Raw genomic sequence first — 25,236 nt, 5'->3', positions numbered from 1 at the left:
ACCAACACCCCCCCATCCCCAAAATCAAGACCAGAGCCATCTTTACAAAGCAGAGAGTATCCTTTTATTAATGTGCCTAAGTTCTAGAGACCCTCATACTGATGGGTTATTTAGGTAACAAATTTCCAATGTACAAAACCTCACGACGCTTCTCTTGTCCATACAAAATGATTGTCTCAGTGGTTCTGAGTAAGGCTGAGGGAAAAGGGGAGGAGGGATCAAGGAGGGACAGGAGCAGATACCTTTACCCCCAAGGTATTCTCTCCAAATTTGTGCAAAGCAGGCCAGGGACAAAAGTCTCGGCTCTGCCACAGACGTGCCGTGTGTCCTTGGGCAAGTTACCCATGTCCACAGCTAAGGAGGGGATTGGTCCCCTCTGGCTCTGAAACTAAACTGACTTCAGTTCGACTTGGGACACCTGGAAACTCAGGGCATCCAAGCAGATTGTGCCAAAGGCTCTGCAGTGGTAAATCGAGGCAGCTCTACCCCCTCCCTGCGTGGTCAGCAGACACCACAGCACAACCACTGTTACCTTTGCCCAGTCCCGGTTTGGCTCAGGCCATTTCTAAAGTCCTCCTGGGCCCACACTGCTCAGTGTCTTCTGGACTGGCCCTGCCATCTGCAGACTAGCTGCACCAAAGTTTCAACATCACTAAAGAATCACACATCCAGGCATGTCACGGGCTCTAAGCTCTAGCTTTGTGCTTGGGGGGGGGGGGGCAGGGACACCACTGATACCTACAGAGCTGAGGGAGGTGCAGATTCTCACTGCAAAGACCCACCAGTGGTCTCCAGCTTTGCTCTAAGCTTTCTTGATTCTATTCATCTCCAGAAGCCAGTATATCCCGGAAGCCCAGAGGGTTGGCTACGCATTCCACAAAATGCCCCAGCTACCCACGGTACAAACATTTGATTAGCTTTGTATTTTTTCCTTTTGGGAGGGCCTAGGGGTGGGGTTGTTTCATCAGTCCCTCTAGACTTGCTAGGAAGGGCCTGAGAGCACCAAAGCAGACAGCCAGGGAAGAACCAGGCCCCTCTGATCTTCTGGGTCCCCAATCCTGGCTCTTTTCTGCAGGACTCAATAGCCTTTCCCATTCCCAGACTCAAGGGAGGGAACTTTGTTAATCAACCCAGAATTCCTTTCCATGTGAAAGGCAAGTTTGGTTTCCAGGATAGAAACCCAGTGGCCCGGCCCCCTGTCACTTGAGATGATGTGAGAGGATGGTGGGATGGGAAAGGCCTGGCTGCTGCCAGCAGCTGTCCCTTCTGGGGAGAAAGACCACACTGCCCCACAAGCTGCCCACTCACTCCCCATTGATGAGATGACTACACAGAGGAAGAAACGTGCTTACCCTCTTCACGTCCAATTAGGCAGCAGTGGCAGGAAGAAGCTGGGGGCTTGAAACCCCCAGACCAGCTGCTGCTTCCTACACAGATTTTTGGAGGATTTTGCTTTTCCTTCTTCCTCTGCCAGGAAGTACCCCTCTACCCTTGCTCCCAGGCCCAAGAGGACAAGCAGGAGATCAGAGGCAGCTTCCAAACAGCCTAAGTGCCACCACTGCTGCAGACTGCCCCAGGCTGGGTGACCTTACTCGGGGAGCATCCTGGTATGGCCATCTGGGAAGGGCTCTGGGACAGCCTAGGCACCCAGGGATCATGGGCTGCTTTGGACCCAAGCATCAGCCGGACCAGGTGAACTGAGGAAGGTCCCTCCCACCTTGTCATCTGTGATCCCACGATTCTCCCCGGCTCAAAGCTCGAGAAGGAATTACACAGTCAAGCTGCCTCCAACCCCAATGCCAGGGAACCAAGGTGATGCCCGGGAAATGAATGAAGAGTTTAAGAGAACCCTTCCGAGGTCCACTCTGCTGCTAGGGCATACATGCTGAAAGACAGTCGAAGGCTCAGCTCTTGGTCAGTCACCCTCCAGAGCGGGAGAGAGAAGACCGGGGAGCCTGGGGTGAGAGCATCCCCACACAGGGCATCCTCGGGACAGTCGGTGCTAACTTGTAATTCAGTTGCCAATGTGAGGCTAATTTTCTGACTATCCCCTTTCTTCTCCAAGGAGAATATGATACATATGTATAGATATATACACACATGAATATAATTCTATGCAAACATTAATGGAAACACAGTCAGACTTCAGTTAGCCAGACTGCAATGAAGCAAAAATCATAAGGAAGTAGGATCCTTTTCCATTCTCTACTTTGATGGGCCACAGTCCAGTTACAAGGCAACAGGCTTGAACTTGGGGAATACATAGAAAAAATGACTCCTGAGAGATGTTCCAGGGCCCATTCACTATGCTTGGCCCCATTTCCCATGGCATTCCCCCTCAACGGGCCTGGCCCCCAAGAAGTGGGCTCTAGTCCGTCACTAGCCAGGCAAGGAAGCCTCCCCACGCGCAGGTGGGAAACCCGCAGTGGCAGCATGGCGTGGGTGGAACAGGGGGCTCCTGCCTCTGTGGGCTGTTTCGTTGTTGTCTTTTGGAGTAAATGTTTGCTGAGCGAACAACACGACTGAAATGGAATCTTTTGGGGAAGAGCCTCGATTTCCCTGGCCTTTCCCTGGGCACTTGGTGAATCCACTCCCTGCCTTCCCTTCACACAATGCCCAGGCACCCCGCTGTTCAACAAGCAGGACGCTGTCATCGACAATATAGAAAACCCGACCCCTCTCCTCCCCGGGCTCTGTCTCTTTTTTTTCAGTGGTTTTGTCCCTAAATTGAGACAGAGAAACACAGGTAGGTATATGGGAGGATGGGGGGGTGTCAGATCAGCCCCTGAGTCTGTGTGCATTGGGGCCATCTGTCCAGAAAAGGGGGTGATGGGCACAGCCCACTCAAGGGGGTGGGAGCCCATTTTCAAAACGAGTGGGTCCTTTTTTTTAAAAAAAAAAAAAAAGGGTTATTCTGCAGCTTAGGGTCACCTCAGTGGAGGGGGGCCCATGCTGGGTTGGTCTTCCAAAGTTACTGACTTTTGGAGTTAGGACAAACGGGGAGAGTGAGCACAAGGGGGTTAAAAACCTAACCCCACTTTACCCACACATACATAGTTCAATAGATTATTGTAAAATAATACTACTCTGTTATTGCATAGAAGAAATGGCTTCTGTTAGCTGGGCTGGCTAGATGATGGTCTGGGAGCGAGGCCGGCCTCCTGGGCACTGCTGGGACGGGGGGAGGACGGTGCCGGGACCCTCCTGCCTGCTCCACAGCTCCTGTTCCCGGGCATGCTCCTCGTACCATTCCTGCCATGGAGGGAGAGGAGGGGGCTGAAGGTCGTACGTGGTGGGAGCCCAGCAGGGAGCCAAGAGCTGCCCCGGCCCAACTCCCTGCCCGGGCTCCACCCCTGAAAGGACAGAACCGAGCGTAAGCAGGTGTCAGCCTTGCTACGTCTGACCGGGGGCAAGAACGGTCATTTGTTCAGCTCAGGGCTGGGCTCCTTCTCTGTGGCAGTGCCATGTAATGACCCTGGCATTCCCACCCGTGCTTCCAGACTGACAAAGCACTTTACATTTATTATCTCAGCAGGTCCTCACAATAATCCCGTCTGGCAGGTGCTATTATCCCCATTTTACAGATGAGAAAGCTGAGGCTTAGGCTAAAGGACTACCCAGGGTCACCCAGCTAGTAAATGCCTGAGGCAGGATTTGAATTCAGGTCTTCCTGACCCCCAGCCCAACACTCTCTGTCCTTCCCTCTGCACCAGCCGTCCATGTGCACAGGCAGAGGCAGGCCTGTGGGCTGGGTGGGCAGCATGCTTGTTCCTACCTTTATCTCTTCTTGGTACATCTTCAGGCTCAGGTCACTTTTGGTCTTTGACCTTCTTCCCAGAAACACCACCGAGTTTTGCTTGAAGGAAGAAAAGGCCGAACATTATAAAGGGCCTGTGCTATGGGGGTGGTGGGAGGAAATCTCTGAGGCCCCTCAGGCCCCACGCTGTTAGTCACTAGGGCTTTCTGTCCCATCTTCGGCAAATTAAACTCTCTAAGGCTCACAGGCCAGATGTTTCGGCTATTAGCTAAGGAAGATGTCACCGGCCCCGCCCCACCCTGCAGGCCCAAGGGATCGGGCCAGACAGCACAGGTGTATTCGGCTGACGCGGTCACTCACCCCATACTTGTCCATCTGCAAGCGGGTTTTCAGCAGCTGAGAGACATCAGACCCAGAACCCTGGGTCTGCCTATAGAGCTCCAGGACCGCAATCAGCTCCTCCCTGGAAACGTCCCTCTCCAGGATGATGCCGCCGTCTACTGCCAAAGGAGAGAAACACCAGGAGCTTCAAGCAGGGGCCGGCTCCGCTCCCAGCTCAGGGCCAAAGGGCAAGGGATTGTCCTTCCTGGGGTTTCTGGGCTCTTTCCTCGGCCCTACTTTTTTGGGGGTTTTGGATTTTGGGCGTAAAAGGCAGCTGGCAGACCCCAGGGCCTCAGAGGCCTGGCACTGACCTTCAGAGTCCTGGTTTTTCCGGCTATAGTTCATGCGGAAAACGAAGGCCTCAAGGATGAAGGCTACGATAATGGTCATCACCACCTGGCCAGGGGACGCAGAGAGGGTCAGGGAGGCCTCTGCAAGCTGGGCAGCGCCAGATGCTTCAGCCATCCCACCTCCAGCCTCCTGGCGTGGCACCATGAAGGAAGGAGAGGTGGGCAGGGGGAGAGAGATGCCCTCTCCAGGGCAGGAACCTACCATGGTCACGATGTAGAACGTCATGAAGTAGAGGCGACTCCAGTGGGAAGTCTGGGAGGTGACACCTTCCTGAAGACCAAGGGGAGAAGCAGACCGTGAGGTCCTTTAGGAAGGGCCTGTGATGCCTGCATTCCTCGGAGCCCCCGGCCCAGGCCCGTGCACAGTGAGCACCCCAGGATGGCTCTGTGGCCCGGACCATGGCGCTGGGCAGCCAGCCAGAGGAAGGATCGGCACGAGTGAGGGCGGTGACGAGATCTCCGCTTGGAATTCACTTCTGGACATTTGGGGAAAAGCCTCCAGCGTCCACCCTGGAGCCTCTGGAAAGGTCTCATCAGCGGAGGCTAGCAGACACCATGGCCCTTGGCACAGCGAGCTCCTGTCTGACCGGCCCAGAGTAGAGCCATCTTTGGCTGACCCTGCAGCCAGAGTCTTGGGCCAGTGCTTACTGGACGTAGAAGAGGAGAGGGTGATCATAGAAGGGCCCCACGCGGCGCGAGCAACACTCACCATGATGATGTACCAGTTGTTGACCACCGTAAGCTCGAACAAGGTCACTGCCATGGATGGGGAACAAAAGGAAAGATCCTGGGTCGACCCACACCTTTACAAGTTCAGCTCTCTCCCCTCTTGCCACCTCCTGTCCCTGTTTCCTTTCAGGCCTTTCTCTACCAACATAGCAGAGCGGGCAGAGTGAGCCCCCCACCTTACCCACCTTGGCTCTCTAGTTTGATGGCAGCCTTAGGGCTCCACGCTACAGAACATGCATGTGAGCACTCATGTGGAAGCCTCATTTGGCTTGAGGCGGGGCGGCTCCATGGACAGAGCCAGCCTCGGACACACACTGGACAATCAGTCCATGTCTAAGTGCCCCAGGAAGCCTGCTGAGGCTTGACAGCAGTTTGCACTGGTGGTGGGGGGGGGGGGAGTCCCTCACATAAGTGAAATCACTGTGCCCCCTCCATCAAAAATAAAAACTGGCTCCAGTTTCAGGGGGTGTTTTTCCTGTTCCTACCACAGCACAGGGCCTTCCTCACACCAGCCCAGAGCAGAGTCAGGCTGGGCACAAGCCTAGTTTAACACAGGAGGGCCAGGAAGGAAATCGGAGACAGGATTCGGAGCCACGGGGATGGCCCTGGGGGAGCTCTCCCAATGCCCAAGGGTGCTTTTCTTCCATAAGGACTGGCTTCCTACAGGAAAGGTGCCAAGGGCTGACAAGGGCCTGCGAGTGTCCTCAAGCCCTGTGTTCCAGCCCTCATTCTCCCGCCATCCTCATCACATCAAGGCCTTCCTGGGCCTCTCTTCTACCTATTCTTCCAAGAGAAGCCCCTGGCCCTAGCACATGGACCCTGCCTACCCAGGAGAGAACCCGGGGCAGGTCCCACAGCAGCCGCCTGTGTGGCTCATGGCTGGCACACATCTGTCATTTCTGAGCTCACCAAAACTGTTCAGGATGTTGTCGAAGTTGTTGAGATAATAATAGCCCTCATCCACGCTGGTCTTATTGCCCACCGTGCGGTTGATCTGCCGATAGGAGTCAGCCACTGTGCTCGTGCTGGATGGGGAAGCAAGAACAGCGGGCCCGGTGGGGAAGGGGCCCCAGCATGGTCCACCTTGGAGCTGGCTCTCTCGAGCAAAGCCTGAAGCCGGCCAGCCGAGCCACGTCCTCGGTCGCTCAGCGCTTCTCGCTGCTGGGCCCTTTCCCTCTTATCCCTGCACCCGGTGTCAAGGAGGACCCCTGGCTGCTCTCACCTACCTGCCTCGGACGCCAAGGGCAGCCTCCAGAGTCATGAACAAGCCCGAAAGTCTGTCTCAGCTGCTCCCATGACTCCGCCTTCCCAGTCCCTCTCTCAGCTACCAGAAGAAGGAATTGACAAGGGGAGAAGAGAAAGAGGCGTCTCCTCTCCGGCTCCCTGCTCTAAGGGGGCTCTTAGCTCTGCTCCCTGTAGGGCAAACACGCCTCCTCACGTGGGATGCGGACAGCTCCGTGACGCGGAGATCCCCTCCATGGATATCTCTGCCGCTCTGTGCCTGCCTCTAAGAACTCGCCTCACCCTCCTGCCTGCTCCCTCACGGCTATCTCTGGATCAGACCCTTTACAGGAGGGCTGCTGGATCCTCTCAGGGATCGCTGTGCCGCTTTCGGCAGAAGCCGAGGTTACAGACTCCAAACCCAGAAGAGAACATTTTGACAGCACTAAGAGCAAATTCAATGGGTTTTACAACAGGAGAAAGAAAAGGAGGGGTAGGATCAAGAGAGATGGCATCTCTCAGGAGGCCTGAACCCTTTCCTGCAGTTCTGAGTCCTAGAACATTCGGCCCCAGGACCTATGACTGCCAATTACCCGTACCAAGCCAGGCTGGCACCAGGGCATGCAACATTCAGGCCCCAGGGGCTGGAGAACCCTGGGCCCAGTCTACCTCCAACACTGTGGCCTGCAGGGGCAACGGGCAGAGAAATCCCAGAAATGGTCTCCAAGAAACTGCCTGGAGACCGAGGAGGGCCGAGGAGAGACGCCGGCCTGGCTCCAGCTCCCTGCTATCACCCAGCCAACTACCCTGGGCTATCCCCAGACATGCAAGTGTCAGCTGTGTGGGGGGGGGGGGGGGCCCACAGGCCCAGGCCCTTCTGACAGGAGCCTGCTAAGGTCCTGGGGGACCTCGAGGCCAAGATGCACTGATGGAAAACAGGCTCCAAGCCCAAGTTTCAGCTCAGGCTTGCTTCCTCCAAGGGAGGGGGACTTCCCCTGGGGCCCATGGGGTGACAGCCTCTGCCATGGCCAGGGCAACCCCACATACTCACTTGCAGCAGTTGGGGTACAGGATCCCACAGAAGAACTCCATGCCCACAATGGCAAAGGAGTAGTAAAAAATGAGCAGGGTGAGGCCCAGGCTAAGGGAGAGAGAAAGGACACAGGCCACAGGGTGATTTGGAGAAGACGCAGGGAAGGCCAGCTTTGTTGAACCCTTCACATGCTCCCTACTCACTGAACTGGAAAGAACCAACCTTGGACTGCTGCTGACCCATCCTGCTACATCCTGCTACAGGGGGGCCAAGACAGGGGGAGGGCCTGTTACCCAGGTGCTGGGTGAGAGATAACTTTAAGATTAGGCATGCCACAGCAGTGGCCTCTTTGCTGTATTACATCCCCTCACCTGTGAATGGAGATTCACTGGTGATGGACAAGAGGGAGCCCACCTCCTGCCCCCTTCCCCTTCTGGGAGAACATGGAGAGATCAACGACACCGCTCACTGAGAGCCAGAAACCCTGAGGCCTTCATAGGTGTTGGTGCCCGGCCCCCTCACCCCTGCCCCCGCTTCTCCTCCTGTCTCCTTGGTCTGAGCACAGAGGGGAGGGGCAGTACCTGGCCATGCGGGGGAGCAGCTCAAACATGGTATCCAGCACATTCCGGTACCTCTTCTTCAGTTTGAACAACCTAAGAGATGCAGAGCATGAATGAATCCTTTCCAAGTCCACAGGGACATGGCCTGGGCCCTCTTTCTCCCAAAGGTCACTACGGTTTAACCCACCTCCCTCATTTCCTCATCTGTGTAAGGAAGGGGATGAGGACAGCACATCTTCAGTACAACTTACCTGCTTCAAAGGCTGGGCTTGTTGGGAGACTCAAAGGACAGCCACACAAGGCCCTGACCACATGAAATTCCCAGGGCAAAGGGGATAGTTCAGAGGTTGTTCGGGGGGGTGGGTGCATGAACATGGAACTTTTAAGATTTTGATAACTGCATTTCAATCTAATTGACTCCTTTTAAGCGTCTATGCATGTATTTTATCCATGACCCCTGTAACAGAGGGATGACAGCAGCAACAGGCCAGGTTGGCTGGAGGCAGGCCTCCATCAGTGAGGCTCAGAGCCCACGAGAAGCCCAATCTCACACCTCTACCAGATGCAGACATCTTGAGGCGAGGGCCGGGCTCCTTTTCACCCGTGTGTCACCCTAGGACAGGCACAGCGCCTCAAACAGAGGGAGAACCCTATGTGTGCTGACTTTAACTTCCTTCTTCTTCACAGTACCCTTGTGGGCCCAGGAGGCAGAAGCAAGCGGATGCCCGTGACCACACAGAGGTGGCAGAAGAGGCTTCCTTGCAAACATGTGCTGGGAGCTCTCAACTGCAGCCAAGCCTGCAGAGGGGTTAAGGGTCATGAAAACAAGGTGGAAGCTCTCTCCGCATGTTCCCCCGGGGCTCATTTCTTAGTCTATTGCCTGCAAGCTCCACTAGGACAGGGGTGGGGGACCTGCGACCCTCTGACGGAATCCAAACTTCACAGAACAAAGCCCCTTCATAAAAGGATTTGTTCTGTAAAACTTAGACTCAGTCAAAGGCCACACCTGAGGACCTGGAAGGCCATAGGTGGCCTCGAGGCTGCAGGTCCCCTACCCCTGGACTAGGACATCTGCCATCTGGAAAGGCTCCTCCATCAGTGAGGGCAGGGCCGGGCAGCTGGCGAGCATCAGGGTGCATTTGCCAAATGGAATGGAGGGCTAGTTTCTCCTTCACGGCTAGCCTCTTCTCCAAACACTAAGGCACGAGGACAGGGATGTACATATGGGTCCCACAACTCTGCACCAGCCCCCCAGGGTAGGGGAAGACAGAAGGCAAGGAGGATGATAGTACTGGGGTCTCAGGGGTGATCATTCAGAGGAAAACATGGGCTTCCTGACACCCAAAGGATTCGAGGCCCATGAAGGTCTCTGAGAACGGGCCAAAGTTCTGCTTCGTTTTAAAGCTGCCATGTGGCAGGAAGGCCCGGGAGTCTTTTTCATGGCAGCTGACACCATCTCCAAGGTCAGCCGAGCTGAGAGTGCTTTCCTGTGCTAGAAGTGACACCAGGGACTGGACAGGAGGACTCTGGCCTTGGCCTCCAAGCCTCAGCAGGAAAGGCAAGAGAAGGGAATGATGGAGGCCAGGACAATCTCCTCGTGTCACTCCATGAAATGGGTGACCACAAGGCCTTCTTCGCTGGGCCACTCGTTCCAGGAAAAGAATCCCTCGGGACAGGAAGTATCACTCCCCCCTCCCGGAGCTCAGGCTAAAGTGTCCCCCTTCACCTCAGGAGCTGGAGCGGGCGTAGGACCACGATGAAATAGAATGGCTCCATGTTGAACGCCAAGGCCAGGAGTCCCAGGAAGGCGAACGCCGTTACAGAGAAGTCGAACCTAGAAGAGGTGGGAAGACGCAATGGCCCCTGCACCCCACTCCTGGACCCCAGACTGAGCCTCCCCGGACAACAGCCACACACACAAACAACCACAGACGGCCCCAAGGGTGGGTATCTGACACTGAGGTGACACCCACCAAATTCTCTGCCCTCGTGGCTTCTACAATTGATTTGGTCACAGCATGGACTTAGGGCATGCACATCCTGAAGGTGAAATCTGGTTTGTGCAAAAGCAGGGCACTCTGATTGTGAGGGAGGAAGTTCTAAGGAACCTTCTTGGCCGCGGGTAAGGTTAGACGCCTCGCACCCCATCTGATCCCCGAGAAGACTGACCCCATGCCAGCCAGCTTCTGTAACAGCACAGCTGGTAAGTGGCCCCAAGCTGGAAACCATGGGGGTGTGAAAAGAGGCCCTTGGGAAGCTTCCATTAGGACCAGAAACCCTAGGACACTGGGGCTCTCTGGGCCTCAAAAACAGCAGAAGTGGTTTCTTCCTCCCCCAACCATTCCTCTCGGCTCTCAAGCATGCCGTGAAAGAGGCGGTGCGCCAAGCGGGGAAGTGCCGTGCTCTGGGTCCTAGAGCACCTGAAGGTGATGCTGGGAGAAGGATCCAGGTCTCCCCTATCCTCCTGGCTTGGAGTTTCTCCCCAAGGGAGACTGTAGAGGGTCCTCTCAGGGACTTGGGGAAGCCACGCTACCAGACCTCCCCTAGTCAGATGAAGGACTCTGGGATCCTACCCTATGAAAGACGGCCAGTACTAGGTTCTGAGCCACATGCAAAGTCAGCAGCAGCAGGGCTAGGCAAGGGCCTCTCTGAGTTGCTGTCCTCCACCAGCCCCTTTTCCCCACCTCCTTCCCTCCTCCTCTCCCACTTACAGGTTCCATCCAGAGGTGAGATATTCCACAGGCCCCAAGCCAGTGGTCTTCAGGAGCAGTTCCACTGCATAGACTGTAGAGAGAATTACAGCGTTGGAAGGGACCTAGATGAATCTGTCACTGATGAGAGAATCTTTCTTCAGCGTATCCCACTTCTCCCCTCCAATATCCTAATCTGACTTTGCTTTTTCTCTGATGTTTCATGTCACAAAGGGCTCCACCTCTGGCCAAACTCTTTAAAACTACACTGTTGCTTTGGTACTCTTCCACACTGTATTATCCCCCCTCTCAGCGCAGGGAGAACCAAGACCTCTCCTTCTAGAGGAGCAAAATGCAAAATCAGATGCTCCCCGGACACCCAGAATCATAGCATGTAAGCACTCTGAAACCCAGCTATTCCAACCCTTTCCTTTTAAAGTGGAAACCGAGGCCCAGAGAACAGCAATGAATGGCCTAAGGTCACACAGCTAGGTAGGAGCAAATTGGGGACCAGAGCTCATGTGCTTGACTCTCATCCCCTTTTGGAGCATCCGCTATCTCGAGACCCCAGAAGGGAGCTGACTTTTTCCTCCTTTTTCCAGGAGGTAACATTGCTCTTAGGGAAGGATGAATGGGCTTCTAATTGCAGCCAAAGCCCTCCCCACCATCAGGAAGCCCTTCCTGGCTTCGCATGGCCCTGACAACTCACTAGTGAGGAACACGATGTAACTCCAGGGCACGTTTTTGGAGAAGAAGTTTCCACCTGCAAAGCAGAGACGGGATGCCCTCAGGGATCAGGCCAGACCCTGGTTGGGCCTTGGCCAATCACCCAGCTGGTACTGACCTTTCAGCATGAAAGTTTCCACGAGGATCCATATCCCATTGACAGCCACCACCACGTCTGGAAACAAAGGCAGGCCCATAGTGGGGGCACAAATTTATTTGCTCTACTTCAGGTCCCAGATGAAGCGCCCTGGTGCATTCCCTTGAGACTCAGCGGAGCAGTCCCAGGGAATGCCAACAGCCACACTGTCATACCCACATACCCACCCACCCACCGCTGTACTATCATTTCCCAGGCACTGTTTCTAATATGTCAGCTCAGTTCACCACGGAGGTGTTCATCTGTAGCCTGCTGCTCCCTTCTGAAATGTCCTGTGTGTAGGAAGGACATTCGGCTCTCAACCTGGCTTAAGGTTCTGGAGCATCTCCAGGTCGATGGAAAGGGCAGATCTCATAGAAGGGGCACAAATCACGGGCAAAACATTAGTGACTTTGGTCCAGGAGGTCCAGTGCATCAATAACCATCGGACCACGAACCACAAGCAGGCCCGTGTGCTGCCGTTCCCCTGCGACCCCCTTGGAGAGGAAAGTAATTCAGCAGGAAATCCTGCTGCGTGTCCAGTCGATACTTACACATGAAATACTGGAAGCCTTTGGACTTCACTAGGATATTAATGCCTAATGGAAAAGGAGAACTATTAAGTCAAAGCGGTTTCCTATTAAAATACAGTGTCCACTCTTCCCCTAGGTCTGTCCTTCCTTAGGTAGCCATCCTCCTACAGGGAAATAGTAAGACCGGAGGCGGAGATGGAAAGGGCTTACTCTGGAGGTGCTGTCTGGAGCTTTATAATTGGTGTTGGGGCCCAGAGGGTCTTGACCATCACCTCCATGAATCTTCCCTATTTCCCCCACTCTTAGTGGCTTACAGACTTGATCATCATCATCCAGAGACAAAAAAAGTGGCCCCAAACACCACGGCACTTCCCCAGGCACCGAGTTCCCAGCTGGCTTCACATACCATCACTGGCCCAAGTTCCTGCTCTGACCACATGACAAGAACCACCCTGCCAAAAGTCCCCTGGAGGAAGGCCTGGGTCATTGCTCAGAGCCCCAGTAGAACAGGCAGAAGTCAGCACTAGAATGCCCATGGACTGTCTGCACGACCTCACTAGCATACAGTATACCCAAGGAGTTCTCCATTCCCCACCCCCAAGGGCAGTAGACCACTCACTCACACCAGAGCCCTGACCACTTGAGACACCAGAGAAGGGCCACATGCCTCATTCATCATCATAATCCATCAAAGATTTCTTAGGCCGTGGCTCACTCCACAGAATGCCTTCCTCTGCCCCCACCTCTGGTTTGTTAAGCCTTTCCTGTTCTCCCCTTCCCCAACTCCCTGCATATACTTGGGTAGGTATACATTTTGTTCCCTAATAGACTGTAAGCTCCTTGAGGCAGGGCCTCTTTTGACTAGCTCTGGACTACAGAATTTCTTGTGCTCTTGTCAGCTCTAAGCCTGGGTCAGCCTTACATGTCAGGGCCAGAACATTACTTTTTACAGAGAAATCCCTTCTGTGCTCACCACACCCACAAGCTGACCACCCATATCTTGAAAAGCAAAACTATTACGTGCATAGAATGTCAGTTCCTTGAAGGCCCGCCCATTGTTGGATCCTAGCCTCGCACAGATTGGCCAGGAAGTACACAGTAGATACTTAATAAATGTTGCTGGCTAATATGGAAATGTTTTGCATGACTGCAGATGTATAATCTGTATCAAATTGCTTGCCTTCTCAAGGAGGGAAGAAGGGAGAGAATTTGGAACTCAAAATTTTAAAAAATAAATATTAAAATTTTTTGTTTATGTGTAATTGAGAAAAAAATAAAAATTAAATGTAAACATAAATGAATGAATGAATGAATGGTTCTTGGCCAGACACAGAACCTGCCACAGAGTTCACAGTAGGTACTTAGTAAATCAATGTTTCCTTCTAGGCCAATTCAAGGGTAGAACAGAGGGGAGAATGTGTGCTGTCTCCATTAAAGATCCACCAATTCATTGTCTTCTGGTCTTCCCTTTGTCATACACAAATAGTAACACACAGGCCAAGAAGGCCCAACAAATGCAGGGGCCCCTGCCCCTGGAGGTCAGGCCCAGCAGCCTCCACTCTGCTTCTCAGATAATGGCCAGCCAAGAGCCTCCACTGACTCCATAATAGACATTTACCTTTTTAAAAAACAAAACAAAAACCCAAATCCCCCTTTCTATTGATCTATTTTCAAATCATCCCCATTTCCAAGCATTCCCCTAACCAAGAGTCATCCTTTGTACAAAGATTTTAAGAGAGCAAAAAGCAGTTCATTCAAACCAACGAACCTGTCAAGCACCTATGACACACAACATCTCACAGAGAAGGCCGTCAGAATGACACAGCATTCACTTTGGTTAGGTTTTTTCCCTTCTGTTTACACGGTTAGGAGTATTGTGTACATGGAGGAATTTACCTTTGAAAATGACGAAGGCTGTGCGGGGGAGCTCATCAAACCAGTGCTCTTTATTGCGTTTCGCCTGTTCCAGAAAAGAGACAGAAGAAAGGAGGCTGGAGCCCACAACTTGCACTACCCTGCAAAGCTCCTGCAAAGTCACTCTGCTTTTTTCCTTCCTTTCTTCCCTTCCTCCTTCTCTCCTTCCCCCTTCTTTCCCCCTCCCTCTCTTTCTTCCTTTCTTCCTTCCTCCCTCCCTCCCTCTCTTCCTTCCTCTTCCTCCCTCCCCTTTCTTCCTTCCTCTTCCTCCTGTCCTCCCTCCCTCTCTTCCTTCCTTTCTTCCTTCCTCTTCCTCCCTCCCTCCCTCTCTTCCTTCCTTTCTTCCTTCCTCTTCCTCTTGTCCTCCCTCCCTCCCCTTCCTTCCTCCCTTCTCCTTCCTCCCTCTCCCTTCTTTCCTACCTCTTCCTCCCTTCCTCACTCCCTCCCTTCCTTCCTCCCACCTCCCTCTCCCCATTTAACTTGCTGAGTGACTGACCCTTGGGCATCTGGCTTCAATAAGTCCCCTTGTGTGGGGCCACAAAAGGCAGTGGTGCCTGCCTGCTGCAGTGAGGGCCCATGAGCCAAAGCCAGCTCTCGTGGGTAAAGTCCTACAGCTCCTGAGTCTCCCCCACCTGCTCCAGCCCCCTGCTCCCCCGCACAGCCTTCTCCCAAGGACACTCACCTTCCACTTCAAGGCAACAACTTCATAGATACCGTAAAAATCCTTCAGGCTGTCAGGGGAAAAGTGGGGAGAGGAGGCAAGTCACCCCAAGCTCCACGGACTTCCCAGCTCCCAGCCCGTCCACTTTTCCCACCTCTGGAGGAAAAGCTTCAGAGCTACATGGGAGAGGCCCAAGCAAGCCTGGGCGAGGACAATGGAGGCTCCCTCAAAATGCGGGGCAGGGACACATGACGAGATCCCTGATTAGGAGCTGGAAGGGACCTCTGAGGTCATCCAGGTGTAGTCCCTTCATCTGATAGTGGCAAAGACTGAGGCCAAAGGAAGAGAAGGTACCTTGGCCAAGGCCACACGGGTAACTCTGGGGCAGGACTGGGATTCGAACCCAGGTCTGCCAGCTCCAAACTCAATGCTCTATTCCGTTAGGCTGCCTCCTCCTCAGCATCCTTGAGAAAGCGGAAGGCTCCCAAGCCCTAGGCCTTTGGCTCTGCTCATTCGCCCCTAAGGGTCATTCCTTGAGACAGCGGAGCCATGACCCCAAGCTCTGACGCCCCTGCAGCAGCGCCAATGGATGACTTGCGTCCTAGGGCCAGGGAATGGGTCTGGATCTCAAAGCAACTCTTTACTCGACCCAGTGGGGCCTGTATCCTCATCCTCGAGGGATAACGTACAGAGGCAGGTCTTGGCCAGGTCAGAGGCTCCTTAGTCATTCTGTTCTTTAGGGACAATGTAAACAACCCCCTGGGACCACCTAAACAGTAGGGACAGAAGCAGGACACTGACAGCCCCCAGCCCCAGGAATGCCCAGTGTGGCCCGCAGCCTCCTCTCCTGGGCCATGGGCCTTTTCAGGCTTTTAGTTGGGTCTACAGGAGCCTCCTGTTAATTCAAGTCCTGAGGGGCACGTTTCGGAGGCTACACTGAAAAGCAATCAGAAAGCTTCTCTGGGAAGGGACGCCTCCCACCAGACTCTTCTTGGTCATTCACTCAGGGCTCTAGAGCTAGGGGGACCTTAAAGACCGCATAGTGCAACCTTTTCATTTTACAAATAGAGAAACAGGTACAGACAGGCTAAGTGACTTGCCGAAGGACACCCAGGTTGGACACGGTCAGCTATGAAGCGGCCAAGCCAGGGTGTAGGCCCAGGCCACCAGGCCTCTTCCCATTGAACCACACTGTCTCTTTATCGCCCCCATGCGTCCTCCCATCTACTACCCCTTTCATTTCTTCCACCCAAGGCTCCAATAGGTAAAGTCCTACCTGAGTAGAGGTGTATTGCTTTGATTCAGGGCTTTGAAGGTGAGATAGCGCTCCCGAGCCCCCATCCGGGGCTTGTAAAACCGCATCAGGCCTTCAAACTGCCGGAAGGAGATCCCTGAGGGCCTCTGGAGAGGGCAGAGAGAAGGAGGACAAGGGATGCATGTGTGGACACAGAAACCCCCTCTCTCCAGGGCTGCTCAGGCAAGAAACCTGGGTTTGCCAGTGACTAGGTCTGTATGCATGTGTAGGTCTCTATGTCGAGACTGTGAGGACAGGCAAGTCAGTCCTTCCGACTATCCTCTCTAAAATGAGGGTGAGAGAGATGGTTCTAGGTCCTTTCCTGTGGTTTCTTTCATAACCTGACCCTGTAATGTCCTTCCCTGTAGGGAGGCAGGAACCGTGTATGGTAAATACTGCCTGGGGACACACAGCACCCACTCTCTCATTCCTCTGAGCTCAACCACTGGACTTGTTTGTGTGGGTTCATATGTCTGTGTCACGTGTCTGTGTTTGTGTGTACCCATGTGTCTATGTGTCTGTGTCTGTATTTGTGTGTGTTTATGTCCGTGTGGGTGGCCACATGTCTGCGCGTGCATGTGTCCGTGTGTGAGATGGCTTCCTTGCTCTCCCGTACCCGCTGACTGACGAGCAGGCCGTAGGCGTGCTGGATGGCTGTACGCTTGTGAAGCAATAATGACTTGAATTTGCGCTTCTCAATGTCGTTGAACGTGTCGAACACGACAGCCAGGAGCTGCGAGGGAACAACAATGCACAGACATGGGCATTTTCAACTTTACAAACAGGTTTCTCCTGTGGTGAAGCAGGTAATGCAAATATTAATATCCCTTTTTTACAAATAAGGAAACTGAGGCACTCCAGCTAAGTAAGAGTCTTGCCACTTCTCGAAAAACAAACAAACATAGGGGCAGCTAGGTGGCACAGTGGATAGCGTACCAGCCCTGGAGTCAGGAGGACCTGAGTTCAAATCTGGTCTCAGAATAGACACTTGACATTTACTAGCTGTATGACCCTGGGCAAGTCACTTAACCCCAACTCCCTCACAAAAAAAAAGAGAAAGAAAAAAGAAAAACAAACAAACAAACAAGGCCTCAAAGCCTGGAGCCCTAAGCTGGGGGAGGGACACCTTACCCATCCTTCTACAGACTCCTCACGAATCACCCTTGAGGTACCCGCTGATGCTGGGCTCAACTGTCTCCACAGTCAGGAGCTCTCCCAGGCTCTCTGGGTTCCCTGCTCCACGGTCTCCTGGTCTTGCCAATGGGAAGTCCTTTCCAAGGTCTCACCTCATCTTCCCTGCTTCAGCTTTGGGAGACTTGACAGTTCCCACATTTGCTTATCCATCTCCTTAAGGACACACTGCCTATATTTTCTCTACATTGGCTTTGTTGTTCTAAAGCATGGGACTGACTGCTATATCATTATTAGCTATATAAAGCAGTAGTACTACTACTTTGTAACTGTCCCCACCACAGACCCAGTCTCTTGAGTCCTCTCTCTCACTACATGCGGCCAGTTTCCTCGTCTCATCTATTCCAGCCCCTCTCTCCCCTCACACCACACCTACTCTAGTCCAAGACCTCATCACCTCTCCCCTGCACACATGAAAGTCCTCTCAGTCGATTCTTGTTCCCTCCTGTCAGGCTTGGTCCCCAACCATCCAGCAACCAGAGTTGCCACAAAAAAAAAAAAAAAACCAAAAACAAAAACAAAAAAAACCCAAAAACAAAAACAAAAAAAAACCAAACCCCACCCCTGACTGGGTCCTCCCCTGCTCCAAAGCTTTCAGGGGCTCCCCACTGTCTCCAGTATCAGACACAGACTCTTAAGTTCTGTTTGACAGTTCAGATCCTTCACAATCTTGCTCCACCCACCCGGAGAGCTTGAGTCCCAAAGCTTCATCTCATGCTTCTCCAGCCACCACACTGACCTCCAGCCCTGCTCCAGAACAGTTTTCCTTCTCCAGCCTCAGTGCAGGCACCAAGACCATCCAGCCACTGCACCTGCCTGGACTCCCTCCACACTTCTGCCTCCCAGAAACCATCCCTGTCTTCAAGGTATGGTGGCCAAGTCAGGCCCAACTTCCATGGAAAAGTAACTGATGGTGCCAACTTGGTGTTCCCTCCTTCCTCAAATTATCTTGGGTTTACTGTGTATGTGTACATGTACACGTCTGTGTATGTGTATATGCACATGTCTGTGTATGTGTACATGCACACGTCTGTGTATGTGTGCATACATATGTGTAGGGGTGCAAGATCCTTGAGGGCGGAAGCTACTACACTTTTACATTCCTTTCTCAGGATTTTCCACATAGATTTGTAATCAGTGTTTGCTGAATGGAATTGGTAACATTCCTGTCATAGGCAAGCCCACCATGGCTAACTTTTCCACCCCACACAACTTCATACTTAATTCTAAATGGCCTTGTACTGCCAGCCACACTGCACATAAATCAGCTACAGAGGGCAGGGCACCAAACTGAACCAGGGTCCGATCCTCAGATCCTCACTCTGTTACCACTGTAGCCATGAGCAAGTCCCTGCCCTGTTCTGTGCCTCGGTTTCCTCCTCTGTACTCTGAGAGGTGGGACTAGTTGGTCTTTCAGATCCCGCTGAGTGTGGAAGCGGGGGTCCACACCTGACACTTTTGTAACCCTCACCCCCTCTCACCTGCCTCCCTGACCCTGAGCCTCTGGCCTAGTACAAGGCTGGTGAAGGGATGGTTGGGGATGCCTCGCAGCCCACTCACCAAGTTCATGATGAAGTAGAGCTCAATGGAGAGGTACACAATGAAGAAGATGCAGGACCAGGGGTTCCGGGAGTACGAGGGCATCATGACATCTGGGAAGCTGTACCCAACAGAGGCAGAGTGTGTCAGCCCATCCCTCTGGGGCTCTGTCCTAAGCAACCCGGCCTCGAGTCTGGCTGGGCCGGGCCTCCCTTTAGGAGAACGTGGGCAGTAGGGGCGGCGGGGCCTGTTGCCCTTCCCCCAAGGACAGCTCCTCCAGTCCCGTCTGCTTCTCGCTACTCTCCCTCCCCCTCCCTGGGAGCAGATGAAGTTTTGCCCAAAGGAGCAGAGCGATGGCTGACGGGGCCCTCTGCCAGATTCCAGCTGCGGCAGGGACACAGGGAGCCAGAAACTCCCAGGGCTTCACGGCTCTGCTTCTCAGAATCCTGGCTACTCCTCGCAGGGGAAACGCCTGCCACCCTCACTTCTGGGGTGGGTGTGTCAGGCCGAGTTAGAGCCTGGACACCTTCAGAGAGGGGTCCCAGGAACATCACCCTCTAATTCTTAGGGTGCCGACACCCAACAGACTCTCCGGCACTCCCATACAGTGGGGGCACCTTCCTAATGAACGCCAGGGTCCTGCACTGCCTCCCCAGCAAGGGCATCGGTAAAATCTTGACTTATTCCATACCCGGGCCACCCTCCACTTGCCACTGTGAGGACGCTGCATAGGCAGGAAGTCTGCACCCACAGCGCCAAAAGACTGCGAGAACTGTCGCTAAGCCCCTCCATTTCTCAGGAAAGGAAGCGAGGAGCTCGGACTGAGTAACCCAGGAGGTTTTCGGGGAAGGAAGCTGAGCGCCAAACACGGAGATGCTCCCTACGTGAGTTTGGTTGGCTGTCTGGGGGCCCACCCAGCCCAAACTGCTTACTTAGCGGTGGTGAGCAGGACGAAGAGGCTAACGATGCTGTTCTCCAAGGTGCTGAAGTACTGCGAAGGAGGGAAGAGGACTAAGGGGGAGGCCCGTGAGCCAGGACAATGTGACCAAAGATCAAGGGGCTGGGAGCCCCCTCCTCTCGCTGCCTGCACGCTCACACCTGCCTTGTCCCTCACACCCCCACCCCAGGGGGGCTGAAGTGGGAACCCAGGCTTCTGGGCCAGGCGGGCATTTACTCCTAGCCCTCCTGGCCATGCTGAGGCTACTGGCATCCCCGGGGCAGACTCTCCTCGGTCAGAGGCTGGGAAACTCTCCACGGCTCTCTACCCTACTCTACACTCTGGATCTCCAAGTAAGAAAGGGTACCTCTCTGGGCCTGGAACTACAAAAAAAAAAAAGCCTAACTTAACTACTTTTATATATGCTCTTTGTATTCACTCTGCACATACTTACATATGTACTTGTTTCTACTAAAGTCTAAGTTCCTGGAGGGCAGGCCATGTATCCTTACATGCCCTGCACAGTGCCTGGCACACAGTTTAGACTGAATAAATGCTTGTGGACTGAGCGATTAAGCGCCAGCGACACTCTGGCTCCTCGGACACAAGCTAACAAGTGACCATGACCACCCGGCTGCCGTTGCTGAGGGCAGAGATTCTGAGAAGAACAGATTCAAATCTGTTGATTACTTACCGGGTCCGAGGGATTTGGGGAGAACAGATAAAATCCTAGGAGATGGAAGAAACAACACACAAAGAGGGCTTAGCTGGTCTGGCAGCCAGTGAGGAGCCCAAAGGAGCCCGCTCGGGGAGCCGAGGGCTGGCCCGCAGCCCCTCCCGGGCATTTGCACCTCTCTGATCCTCTCCTTCCTACTCCCCATGATCCAGAAGGCCCGGCTCGGACAGCGATGGGATGGGAAAGGGCCAGCTCTCTCGGCCCCTCAGTATTTTTTCTTGAGGAAGCCTGAGCCAAGTTCAATAATCGTATAGAGGGAAGGCGAGTGGACAAGAGGATGGACCAGGAGCTTTCCATACCCGGGAGAGAGAAGCCAGGCAACCAGCGTGGGGGAACCAAGGCCAGGCCCAGGAGCCAAGGCCCTCAGGGCTTATTCCCAGCCCCATTACTGGTCACGTCCACCCTCCCGGGCCCCTCTGTTCTACCCGGTGTCTAACATGAGCACTATCCTATGCTAAGCCTGAGTCCAGAGGGGCACCCTCAGCAGGTGAAGCAGGTGCAAGACAAACCCTGAATCAGGACCACGACTTAGCATGAAGGCAGAACCACGGGCCTTCAGAGGTGACCAGGAGACAGAGGGAACTCACCCAGGACGGCAAAGATCGCCATGAAGAAGAGCAGGAGCAGGAGGATGTCGATGAAGGGAGGCAGAGACTGGAAGATCTGCCGCAGGTTGCTGGCAGGAAAGAAACAATGGGGCTGGGTCACACGCTAGGACCTGAGGTGGGAGCTGGGCGCACCCGAGAGAGGGGTGGCTTTGGCTTCGGAAGTCCTGAACTCCAATCCTAGATCACCAACCACTTAGCCTGTTTTCCACATCTTTAAAATGGGCATCTTAAAAGCTCTACGGCCAAACTCGGAGGTCAAATAAGAGAATGCAAGTAAATGTTCTGTAAACCATGAACCACCCCAGGGTGTGTGTATTTATTCTATTTCCCCCATGAGACCCTCTGGACCTGGCTCGGGGAGGAGCGGCTGAAGTCTTGGAGAAGAGCGCAGAGTAACTGACCGCCCCACCCCCGAGGTCACATCTCTTTGCCGTAATGGCCAGAGGACTCGTCGCATGGCGGATCACTGGGGGATAAGGGCCAAGGGAAGGCAGACTGAGAAGCGAGCCACGGAGCGCCGGCCTCGGCTATCCCTGGTGGGAGATGACGGGAGCGGGAGAGATCGCATGGCCCGTCTGCTTTTAGAACCTTTACTTCTCGGCTCGCAGAGAAGGGCACAAAGCAGATTTTACTAGGTCCCCTGCTGCTAGTTAGTCCCCTGCCCCTATTTCTACTGTTCCCAATATGACCCGTATCCAAAGAAGATCTATGTAGCCAAGAGAACAGAGAGGGTCTGGACCACTCCCAAGGCTAAATCGATGACCCTCTGACATCAGCAACATGGAGGCAAAAATGCCAAACATTGCACACATTAATCTGAGTCTTGGTGACCTTGCCAGCCCGCCTGAATCCCATTACACAGATGCTCTGGGGGTTCCTGGCCAAGGACACCGTGATGTGCTTTGGCAGCTGATTCCTTTCAGGGAAGGTGGCAGCCTGGGACAACTCCATGAAAGGCAAACATCCCTGCTCACTGCACAGAGGGTCCCGCTTCAAAGGCCCAGGAGCCCGGGGTCTAACTGAAGCATGCCTGACACCACAGCCCCCCCCCCCCACCCGCTTTGCCTCCTCCTCACCGACGGACAGCACCGCAGTATCGACAGTCCACCAAGAAGATGCAGCGCAGGGCCCGGGTCACCCGCACGTGTGACGTCTGACGAACCAGCACCACGATGGCTTCGACAAACTGGACCACGAGCACCACCGTCTGCAGGGGAGGGAGGCCCAGGGAAGCTGGTCCATCTAACCATGTTATGGGAGGCCCAAGGCCTTCTTAACAAACCCTGCTGACTCATGGGCCCTTTCCCCGGCACAGCTGCTCCAAAGCCAGAGACCCAGAGCTGCCCGAAGAACAAGGGAACAAGGAGGCAGGTAGGGGTGGGGGCAGTACAGGGAAAATCTTATCTCCCCGTGCCAAGCCTCATCACTTGAACAGCCAAGGGCATGGACAGGAGTTGTGGGGGGCTCTTGAAATGGGACTCTGGGAGGGCTGTCCAAATCCGAGACATCCTTGGAGGCCTGCTCATCCAGCCTTCCTTCACGAAGCCCTCCCTGACTGCCCCTGCCCAAAGGGATGAAGGCACACCTGCTCTTCCGGGGCTTTAAGGCTGACATGTTACAAATAAGGCCCAGAAAGGCTGAACATCTTACCCAAGGTCACACAGCACAAAGGGACATGTCTGGGCTTTAAGCCTAGATCTTACGACCAAATCCGGTGTTCTTTCCCTGGCCCACTCACTGCCCATCTCTGAATTCCTCCAACATTGCTGGTCTTTACCACTCATTCTGGTATGGTCTCATGTACTATCTCACATGACTTATATCACCCCAACTAGACTGCAAATATCTCAAAACCTGGGAAGCAACCCTGATTTCCTTTCAGCTCAGGCTATCATAGGCCTAGAGAGGGCATGGAGAAGAGCATGTGGGCACTGTCTCCAGAACCTCATCACGTTCTGCCAAAGCCCTTTCCTTCACTGTTTCTGCTAAGAGCATGCCCATGGGGCAGAGAGGTGGAGCAATGGATATATAGGGTACCAGCCTGGAATCAGGAGGACCTGAGTTCAAATCTGGCCTCAAACACTTTCTAGCTGTGTGATCCTGGGCAGGTCACTTCACCCCGACTGCCCTCCCCACAAAGTAAATAAATAAAAGCATACCCATTTTCCAAGTCACCCAGGCTCAAAATCCCAGAGTCATCAGACTTCCCATCACCCTCTCAGGCTATCGATCTTTCCCTTTACAATCTTTCTCTCTTCCTTTCTACTCCCATTACTGCCACCTGAGATCAGGCCCTCCCCATCTCTCACCTAAGCTACTGAAAGAGTCTTCTGACCTTTCCCCCCAGCCTCCACCTCTACCTGCTCCAGTGCGCATTCTGTATGTGGCCTTGTAGAAAAGGCCTGGATTTGGACCTGGGAGCCTAGACTTCAGTCCCAGCTCTGCCCCTTATTGCTGGGTCACCTTGGGCAAGTCACTTGCCCTCAGAGGGCCTCCATTTACTCAACCATAAAATTGGGGAGGGGGTGCTTGCCAGAAGCATTACCTTGACCATGGTGCGTTTATGCCGGATGAAGGTGTGGAAGCCCAGCCATCGCATCTTCATGCACAGCTCAAAGACCACCACCATCAGGGCAAACAGCTCCAGGGTCGCATGCACCTGTAATACCCCCAAAGGGTATGACGAGGGGCTCCATCAACCTCCCTCTCGCACCCAAGCCGAGGATCTGGGCAGAAGTGGCCAAGTGCCTGGAGTCATAGCAACCCCAGGCTGGGGGCCAGTGTGTGGAGGGAACTATGGTATTGGAGTTAGGAGGACCAGTTCAAATCTTGCCTCTGTTATCCTACTTGTGTGCAATTCGGCAATGATTCTCACTTTTCTGGGCCTCAGCCTCTTGATTTTTAAATTGAGGGGGGTTGATTAGACAATCCCTGGTCTTTTTCCTCCAGCTCCAAGTCCTCTGATTCGGAAACCCGGCTTCAGGTTCCCCCAGGGATGGTCTAGGTGATGGGGGTCTTCTCATCCCAGCTAAACACAAACTCACTATTTCTGGGAAAGACACTGGGCTCCATGATACTATGACTAAGCTAAGGATGCATTGGTTAAACAACTTTTCTTCAAAAGGGAGTAAGAATGGATTGGGGAAAATAAGAATTGCCTAACAACCTGAAAGAACACTGGTACACTGCCCACGGGTGTTTGAGATCCCAAGAGATTTCATACCTGCATCTACGGGACACCACGGGGCAGGGTAACAGGGAGAGTCCCTGGGGTAACCTTATTATTCTGAAAGCAAATGCAGTATCTCCCTAACGTTCCCATTCGTCCCTCGGGAAATGATACAACAGCTGGACGACCGTGTTATTGTAGGCATTCGGTCACCCCTTTCGTTTCCCTCACTTGGGCAGGATAGGGAGCTAGTTCTGAGCCCTAAGTCAGAAGGGCTTTCCAACTAGACAAGGTCCAGGCTGGCATCAGGTATGAACAGGGACACACGGGGCTGATGGAGCAATGGCTGGGCACCAGTCCTGATCCCCCTTAAGCTGTGGCCTCTCCTTAGCAATAAACCCTCTGGACATCTACCCAAAAGGGGTGATGGGTATCATTCCCCATGCGTGAGGTAGGCATGGGGTTCGGAGAATTTAGAATAAGCTTCCTCTCATTGGCCATTCATTCTCTTGTTCTTTTCATACCTTTCTGTACTCTGGAAGGTGAAAGAAATCCTTTCCCCACCCCTGGTGGGGCCCAGTTCTAGGGTCTCTCCCAGAACGACCTAGGGCACTCACGTAAATGCCAAGCCGAAGAGCGGGGACGGCGGGAGCCTCGCACAGGGAGAGCAGCAGTAGGAGCAAAGCTGTGGTCAGCTCCATCAGGTAGAACACGTGGTTGTGGACAAAGAGGTAGGCAGCCAGGCCCTGGGCGTTCTTGGGGTGAGTGAAGAATTTGTCATTATTCTCGCCTTCCTGAAACACCCAGAGCAGAGGGGAAAGAGCTCTAGCACCAGGGGTACAGGAGTGGGACAAGAGGAGATTTGGCTCAAGGGCAAAGGGGCGACCGCACCTTCCCAAGACCTGCCTCTGCGTGCGGCCCCTCGAGATGACCCTCACAGAGAGCACCGTTAAGACACAGCTGCAGAACCCAAGCTCATGGGAGAGTGATAGAGAGCGAGGAAAGCCCGGTCACTCTTCTGAAGCCAACAGCCGCTTTTTCTCAGGTCTCCCTTTGCCCCCTGAGCTCCCT

The 25,236-nt window shown here is 53.8% G+C and overlaps 1 protein-coding gene across 3 annotated transcripts in view; it reads right to left on the bottom strand.

Moving 5' to 3' along the window:
• Nucleotides 1-41: 41 nt before the first annotated feature.
• Nucleotides 42-25,236, bottom strand: part of TPCN1 (two pore segment channel 1) — a 53,356-nt gene continuing 28,161 nt past the window's right edge. For 2 of the 3 annotated variants that reach the window (XM_027862626.1, XM_027862636.1), the window contains 25 exons: nucleotides 24,783-24,959; nucleotides 23,542-23,655; nucleotides 22,073-22,203; nucleotides 20,976-21,064; nucleotides 20,347-20,381; nucleotides 19,648-19,706; nucleotides 18,737-18,836; nucleotides 16,602-16,718; nucleotides 15,968-16,092; nucleotides 14,713-14,761; nucleotides 14,013-14,076; nucleotides 12,138-12,182; nucleotides 11,566-11,622; nucleotides 11,431-11,484; nucleotides 10,743-10,815; nucleotides 9,758-9,865; nucleotides 8,053-8,124; nucleotides 7,490-7,579; nucleotides 6,127-6,242; nucleotides 5,198-5,244; nucleotides 4,691-4,759; nucleotides 4,450-4,534; nucleotides 4,118-4,257; nucleotides 3,776-3,856; nucleotides 42-3,252 (listed from right to left, as the gene is read on the bottom strand). In XM_027862626.1, coding sequence (XP_027718427.1) covers nucleotides 3,130-3,252; nucleotides 3,776-3,856; nucleotides 4,118-4,257; nucleotides 4,450-4,534; nucleotides 4,691-4,759; nucleotides 5,198-5,244; nucleotides 6,127-6,242; nucleotides 7,490-7,579; nucleotides 8,053-8,124; nucleotides 9,758-9,865; nucleotides 10,743-10,815; nucleotides 11,431-11,484; nucleotides 11,566-11,622; nucleotides 12,138-12,182; nucleotides 14,013-14,076; nucleotides 14,713-14,761; nucleotides 15,968-16,092; nucleotides 16,602-16,718; nucleotides 18,737-18,836; nucleotides 19,648-19,706; nucleotides 20,347-20,381; nucleotides 20,976-21,064; nucleotides 22,073-22,203; nucleotides 23,542-23,655; nucleotides 24,783-24,959 — 2,220 coding nt within the window. In that variant the 3' untranslated portion in view covers nucleotides 42-3,129. The remainder of the gene's footprint in view (nucleotides 3,253-3,775; nucleotides 3,857-4,117; nucleotides 4,258-4,449; nucleotides 4,535-4,690; nucleotides 4,760-5,197; nucleotides 5,245-6,126; nucleotides 6,243-7,489; nucleotides 7,580-8,052; nucleotides 8,125-9,757; nucleotides 9,866-10,742; nucleotides 10,816-11,430; nucleotides 11,485-11,565; nucleotides 11,623-12,137; nucleotides 12,183-14,012; nucleotides 14,077-14,712; nucleotides 14,762-15,967; nucleotides 16,093-16,601; nucleotides 16,719-18,736; nucleotides 18,837-19,647; nucleotides 19,707-20,346; nucleotides 20,382-20,975; nucleotides 21,065-22,072; nucleotides 22,204-23,541; nucleotides 23,656-24,782; nucleotides 24,960-25,236) is intronic. The other variant, XM_027862628.1, reaches the window with a different exon arrangement.

This window comes from Vombatus ursinus, unplaced genomic scaffold (genome assembly GCF_900497805.2).
Source record: "Vombatus ursinus unplaced genomic scaffold, bare-nosed wombat genome assembly UNPS02001287.1, whole genome shotgun sequence".
NCBI lineage: Eukaryota > Metazoa > Chordata > Mammalia > Diprotodontia > Vombatidae > Vombatus > Vombatus ursinus.
Note: the sequence above shows the minus strand (reverse complement) of the source record. Positions and strands in the feature narration are given on the sequence as shown.